We start from the raw sequence: 7,945 nt of genomic DNA, 5'->3' as shown, positions 1-7,945 counted from the left end.
TATGAGCCTGCTTCTTCCTCTCCCACTCCCCCTGCTTGTGTTCCCTCTCTCGCTGGCTGTCTCTATCTCTGTCAAATAAATAAATAAAATCTTAAAAAAAAATATATAAGCTGAGTTGTTTAGAAAAACTGTTTTCATTCAACTTTGTGATAAATCTCCCATGCTGAGTTATTTTTCTACTTGTTTTAGTAAATCTTAAACAATCATTTCTATGGGTCTTCTGACAGTATTTGCTGACAAAGGAATGAATGTGTTTTAGTTTAATGCCATGTTGTTTAGCATGTATTTCAGCAGCTTCTACCAAGAGTTTCCCCAATGTCACTGGACCTTTGTCTTTTGCTATTAATGAAAGGAAAAGTTCAAAAGAAGCTTCTAAACATATGTCATTAAGTTTAGAAAACTTCACTGAAGTGCTGGATTATGTATCACATGATTTTAATTATTGCTGAGAAAATTGAAAAAGCTCTGAATTTACCCGCCTGATGATAAAGTAATATATTTAGGTATTAGAAGTTACATACCTCCAATAAGACCTGAAAGCAGAAATAGATGAAGAGTTTTTGTGCCATACTCAGTAACATTCATTCAATATCATGCTTTTTTCTTGCTTTTGGCTTTATACTATTTGCAGAGATAATGTATTTAGACAGTTTTTTTCCTTTAACTTTGTTTTCCATCTAAGCTTTTATATGTTATATGACTGCAGTCTATATAGGTAAAGTTAACTGGATCTTTTGAAAACATGAGGTAGTTATTTAATGCCAGGTAGAATTGGCCAAGTATTTAATTATGGAGCAAATTCTTGGTAATTTCATTAGAGTTTTAGAAATGTTTTATCCTTTCTAGTTCACAGAAGCTAGAGGAATTATGAAATGTATATTTAGAAAAGATTAAACGAATGCTATAAAATCAAAACTATAATCATTATTCATGCTTGGGCATATTTTTTTAGGTACTAGCGTATCATTGGTTCATTCCATTCAGGGGTACCGTTCCCCTCAACATGGAAGTTAAAGAATATTTGAATAGTTAGTACTGAGAAGCAGAAGGAAGAAGGCAAGCATTTGATGGTGAAGTCAAGTTCAGATTTTAAAAGAGCAAGTGGGAAATACAGCCTTAAACTGGGATCAAGACATGTTGCAGAAACAGAAACAGTTTGTAGGGCATACATAGAAATTTATAACAAATTTATAGAAAGAAGGAACAAGTATTCTCTCTTATAGGGAAGAAGAAATGTAAAATATAAAAGGTTGACATTTACTTCTCGTAATGCAAAATAGAAAAAATAGTGGAAGAGTTAAAAGAAAAAATGATGTTGGAATATAAGGAGAAAGTTTTCAAAATTATACTGTCACCATTTAAAAATTTATGAGGGGAGAGAGGGAAAAGGAGAGTGAGAGAGTGAGAATGGATGCATGAATATGATAATGAATAGGCAGGTGGTTCAACTTTTAGCCTCATTTGACTCGGTTCTCACATGGCTCCTCAGTAATAACTTTAAGAATATGATGTTTATTTGCTGAAGAAGTGAATTTATCTGTAATGGGAACATTGCTATGGCTTGTATGGAAGGAGAAAAGAATGGTTTCATGTTTACAAATATGGCTTTAAAAATAAAAGTGGTCAATTATTTAGACTTAAAACAACATTTTTTGAAACTACAAAATGCTGTATTCTCATGTATTGTAGAAGTTCTAACTGTTGTACTGAAAGCTTGCTTTTGTGTTTTGAGTAGTGTAAGAACTAGCGAGTTTAGAAGAGTTTCATATTCAGTTATGTCATAGAATTATGAGTATTGCTCTGTTTAGTTTAATGATTGTATTATAAGGTTGGAGTTAATGATTTGGAAATATTAGCTGCATAGTTAGCAGTATGCATCCTATTTTTTTAAATTTTTAAATTTTTAAAAAATTAAAAAAAAAATTTTATGCTAGTCACCATACAGTACAACCTTAGTTTTTGATGTAGTGTGCATCTTATTTCTACAAGAATAAAATGAGTCATTGTGGTCTCTTCTGTTAATATAAATGGTACCTATTCTCAGTCAGCCTATGTGGCAAATTTATAGGCATAAAAAAATGTCAGTAGCTATAAAGCAAATTAAAATATTTAGAGAAAAAGTCCTAAATATCACATTGGTTCAACAAATATTTATTAAATGCTTAGTCATTCCAGGAATTATGGTTTTTGCTGGAAGTGCAAAGATAAAAAATAAAAAGACCCAGTTTCTGCCTTCAAGTTAGCTTAGAGTTTAGGGGAGATGGATTTATCAGATAATTTTAGTTTAAGTGCTACAATATAGGAATTAATATGGAAGAATAGAATGTAGATAGTAATTTCTAAATAAGATGTTTCAGGGGGAACTTTGAAGATAAATTGGAAGGATTAAGAGTTGACCAGATAAGGATTTGGGTGGGGTGGTGGAATGAGATGGGGTGAGGATTATTAGAGGGAGAGGGTGGTGAAGATGACAGCATTCTAGGCAGAGAGAACTGCATCGTGAACAAACTAATGGAAACGTGTAATAGCATAGTGTATGTAGGAAAACTACAAACAACCTTGCATTATTAAAATAAAGCATTCTTTGAAGGCTAGTTAATATACAGCAGGCTTAATGTGCATGATCACCCTTAAACCTGACAGCATTCTTTTGAGGTTTATAATCATATGCTTATTCTGCCTACCTCCATGATTCTACTCTGATGGCTTGATCTTAGCAGTATATGTCATTAAAAATTGAATGGAGGCTCATTACAATGTAGAAATATCACTGGAAGGAGACTGCCACAGGTGGCAGTACCGCACTCTTAGGCCTGGCTGTGAGGGGTACAGATACAGACACTCAATCTTGTTAGCATTTCCGAGTTGATTCTACTTGGGGGATGCAGATCCATTTGTGGGAGACTATAATTTAACCAGAATATTTTGAGGCTGTAGAAACCTAGGCTAGCATATGTGAGCAGTGCTTAGCGGTTTTGATGAAAACAAACACTGTGAGTCAGCAGAATGATGAGCGGTCATAAAATCAGAGGCTGAATTAATAGAGGTAAAGTATTTCAAGATGATGGAGGTGGTAGTCCTTTCCTTCCTTGCATTTATCAAACCATAGAGTATTTGAGAAAAATAAATATGGACACTAAGCCATGTCAAATGGAAATAAGTTGAAGCAGGTAGGTATACTTTAGCCTGAAGGAGAGAATGGTGCCTTCAAATAACATTTATATGGTTCTCGAGTTTATTAATCTCTGCCTAGTCTGACTACCATCTCTCTTAGTTCACACTCTTATCACTAGTCACTTGAATTGCTTCAGTAGCCCAAATTATTGGACATAAGAGAATCTGTTCTGGCTATATATAACTATTATTTAGAGACAGTAGGTAGCTCTTGAATCAGGAGGGTTGCAGAAGCAGGCTTCAGACAATATTATAGGAATAACTTCCAGAACCACACAACTTAAATTTGATCCAATGTAGGAGCTGTTGCCGTCCCAGAACCACTTGGTCAAACTGTCGTGATGAAAAACACGCAGCTGCTGCCATTAGTTCCATAACCATATCTCCTGTGTTGCCACCCATGCCAGCAGAATGGATTGCTTACTTGTGGCCTGCTTCTTTACATAGTTCATTTCTGAATCTGCACATCCTATAAATGCATTTCGTTGGTGGAAACTAAGCCACATATCTGTACTCTAGTTATAAGGGAGTCTGACAAATGCAGTTTTTATGGATTCTTCCTTCGTTAGGTGGGACTGACACTGTGAGGATGTATTAAAATGTAGAGAGCATATTTAAATGCTGTTGAGCAGCCAAATATGACAGAAGACACAGTGGTTTCCTTGCTAGTCTCCTTGACTTCACTAAGATTTTTCTCAGCCTTTAAGACCCAAATCCTGGTAAAGACTTCTTTGATCTTTCCATCCATCCTCTGTGTTCCCAAAGTGTCATATACATGCCTCTGTTACAATTGGTTGCATATATGTTTTCCCTACTAGACCATGAATTATTTATTTTTATTTATTTAACAAATATAGCATTTATTATCAGGCATTGTTCTAAGTGCTTCATAAAAAATTCATTTAACTTGTGGGTACAAGCTTTCTTTCAATTTGCACTCCCCTTGCCAGCCTAGCATAGTCCTTGGTGCATGGTACATGTCCGGTAAATAAATGATTCCATATTTAGAAAGTAGAGAAGAAAAATTAATGACACAGTCCTGCCATTTTAACTCGCTATATTTTGTTGCACATTTAGTCTTCCAAGGTAAGACTTGGGAAAAATTAAACTTCCCTAATATGGGATGGGCTGCCTGTCTGCCTGTGAGGTGGTAGGTTTTCTGTTAGTTGAAATCAACTCTGAGCATAGATGAGCATCTGTGGACTACATTAAAAGTGCTATCCAGCCTGTGTCTCTGATTCTGCTTTGACTCAACAATGCTAGATCTAGCCAATGAGAGAGAGAGGAGAAAAGGTGTCTTCTGTCTTCAAGTCAGAAGGCTGATACTCAAATGAGAAATAAGGAAATAAAATAGGAAAGATAGGGGTAGAGACAGTGACGGAGGTGGTAAGGAGGATCCTTTGTATATATAAACAATTTATAGCTATTGACTGTGAACAAAGCATAGGAGTCACTGCAATGCATGCAAATACAGATCAAGAGATTCTTGCTGTCTTTGAAGTTAGTATTCTATAGATGATGCAGCTTGATTTCTTTTCATGGATCCTTTTCTCCCCCCTCACATTCTTACATATGAGTCTTTAAAATAATGTTGATTTTGTTTTTTCTCATTACTTTCCTTTTTTTTTTTTTTTTAAAGATTTTATTTATTTATTTGACAGAGATAGAGACAGCCAGTGAGAGAGGGAACACAAGCAGGGGGAGTGGGAGAGGAAGAAGCAGGCTCATAGCGGAGGAGCCTGATGTGGGACTCGATCCCAGAACGCTGGGATCACGCCCTGAGCTGAAGGCAGACGCTTAACCGCTGTGCCACCCAGGCGCCCCTCTCATTACTTTCCTTGATTAAAAAAAGAGTAATGGCCAGAATTATTAAGACAATAAAAGGATAAAAATAGTGGTTTTTAAAAAATTGAAATACAACTCATATAAAATTCACTGTCAAAATATACACTTATGTGTTTTTTTTAGTGTATTCTAAGAGTTATGAAACTATCTCAACAGTCAACTTCAGAACATTTTTATCACTCCAGAAAAACACCATACTTATCAGCAGTCACACTGCAGTCCTCCCATTCCCCCTCTCCTGCTGTTGGCAACCACTAATCTATTTTCTGTCTTTATAGATTTCCAGTTCTGGGCATTTAGTATAAATGGAGTCATACAACATGTGGTCTTTTGTGACTGGTTTCTTTCACTTAGCATAATGTGATTTCAAGTTTCATTCATGCTATAGTATTTATTAGGACTTCATTCTTCTTTATGAACGAATATTCCATTGTCTGGACATATCACATTTGTTTATCCATTCATCACTGATGGACATTTGGATTGTTTCCAGTCTTTGATGCTACTGCTATGAATGTTCATGTACAAATTATTGTGTGCTCATGTGTCTTCATTATTTTTGAGTATAAGCTGGGTCATGTGGCAACTTTATGTGTTAACTTTTTGAGGAACTGCTAGACTGTTTTCCAGAGTGGCTGGATCATTTCACATTCTCACCAGCAATGTTTGAGGGTTCCAGTTTCTCCATATCTTCACCAACATTTGTTATTATCATTTTTTTGTATCCTAGCCATCCTAGTGGGAGTGAGGTGGTATCTCATTGTGGTTTTGATTTGCATTTCTCTAATGAATAATGATGTAAAACATCATGTGCTTACCAGCCATTTATATATAATCTTTAGAGAAATATCTATTCAAATCCTTTGCCCATTTGTATTTGGGTTGTCTTTTTATTGTTGATTTGTGAGAGTTATTTATATATTCTGGATACAAGTCCTTATAAGACATGATTTGGAAACATTTTCACCCATTCTGTAAATTGTCTTTTCATTTGATGTTGCCTTTTTTTTAACGATTTATTTGAAAAAGAGAGAGTGTGAGTGGGGGTAGGACAGAGGGAGAGAGAATCTCAAGTGGACTCCCTGCTGAGCGCAGAGCCTGCTGCAGGGCTTGATCTCATGACCCTGAGATCATGACCTGAGCTGAAATCAAGAGTTGGATGCTCAATGACTGAGCCACCCAGGTGCTCCTGATGTTGCTTTTTGAATCATAGTTATTTACAACTTGATTTTGTGACCTCTCATGAGTGTCTTAATATGTTGTAAGGGCTAATATGAGTTTACAAATGAAGAAAAATAATTTGTCTAATGAAAATATTATATATGTGTGTATCACATAATAAAGGAAGATTCCCAGCCAAATTAAAGCTTATTGAACCTCAAAACAATGTATTCTTGTAACTGAATATTTTTTCCTCCAATGAGTAATTTTTGTCATCCCAACACTGCTGATTATATTTCTGATTTTTTTTTTTTTTGCTTTCCAAATCCAGCAACTTCTCAAGAATTTTTCTTCAGTGACATATTACAGATATATATTTCCTGTGAGTTTAAAAATCATATTTGTTCTTCTTGATAATGGTGATCCTAAGGGAGAATATGCCAAATAGTAAAGTGTTTATTTATTTTTGCTATCAGGGTAAATTAATATCCGCGCTAAGGTTATCTGATGTATGCTACAAAACTGCCAATTTATTCTGTGGAATAGTTTAAAAATATTTTTTCTTTCTGCTTGTTAGTTGACCAGGTAGAGATATGAACCATGAATATATGGTAAAATTTATACTATGTTATGGTATCTGGGGTGAAAAATAATAGTGAAGGATCCACCAAAGTGATCATTGTTGTTAGTCACGGCATGACTTACTATTTTAAAAGAGAATATTAATATTTATTAATCACTTTTGAAACTCAAGCAGAAATTTTTAAATGCTCACAATAGATGTTCTTTCTAACAGGAGGACATGAACCTTAATGAAGAACGTAAAGCTCCTTTACGAAACAAGGATTTTACCACCAAGCGTGAGATGGTTGTCCAGTATATTTCTGCCACTGCCAAATCTGTAAGTAGTGACACTTTCCCAGCACTGCCATAATGAGTTCAGCATTATCTGCTCAAAAATAAGCAAACCTGTGATCTTCAAGTTCTTGCCTCAGTGTACTCAGCCTATTCAGAAAAAATTTCTATGTGTATTTTTACACACTTAGTATGTATTTAAAAACTGCTTATAATTAGACTTCCATTATTTTAAACGATACAGACTAAGGATAGAAGGCTCTGAGTTAACCCATTGAGTTTGGGGCAGTGGTTTTGTGTACGTCCTAAAAATTGACAGCAATTTGTAGGTATTCCACTAAATACACTGTTTGTTAGATGAAAATTTTGAATTTTGAGGGAAAAGACACAAACATAGGCTAGTCACAAGTTTCGTTTCCATTAAAGCTTTATATCAGGTTTCTCCTTGCATGAAATTTTAGCAATATTTTTAATATGCTGTTTTAGTTATTTTTCATTGTTTTATGTGATGCTAACTATACAAACTACCTCATAATTATTATTGTACAGCTTAATTTAATATAAGAAAGGGTACTTAATAGGAAGGAGCTTTGATGAAATCTGTGTGAGTTTCAAAAGACTTGAAAGTAGAATTCTGTGGAGAGACTTGTTTTCAGCAGGAAAAACTTTAGTGTTTTAATGGGATATATGGCTTTGTTTATTTCCTAAGGTGCTTCCAAAAATAGACTTCAGGTTTTATTTCTTTTTGGAAGAAAAAAATATATTTGTGAAATGGTGAAATGTATCTTTTACATTTCTAAAAGGAAAAAGCTTTATACAACTAGACTTCATAAAATCACTATGTATGTGTATATATACTGTGTGTGTAGACACACATACGTATACCATATATATATATATATATATATAT

The 7,945-nt window shown here is 34.6% G+C and overlaps 1 protein-coding gene across 2 annotated transcripts in view; it reads left to right on the top strand.

Moving 5' to 3' along the window:
- The window catches only part of DIAPH2 (diaphanous related formin 2), a 1,070,037-nt gene that overhangs the window by 69,876 nt on the left and 992,216 nt on the right, over positions 1-7,945 (top strand). For both annotated transcript variants that reach the window (XM_040630182.1, XM_040630183.1), the window contains exon 4: positions 6,977-7,081. In XM_040630182.1, the coding sequence (XP_040486116.1) occupies positions 6,977-7,081 (105 nt within the window). The remainder of the gene's footprint in view (positions 1-6,976; positions 7,082-7,945) is intronic.

Source organism: Ursus maritimus (genome assembly GCF_017311325.1).
Source record: "Ursus maritimus isolate PB19 chromosome X unlocalized genomic scaffold, ASM1731132v1 scaffold_X1, whole genome shotgun sequence".
Classification (NCBI taxonomy): Eukaryota; Metazoa; Chordata; class Mammalia; order Carnivora; family Ursidae; genus Ursus; species Ursus maritimus.
This window is presented reverse-complemented; position numbering and strand designations above follow the sequence as displayed.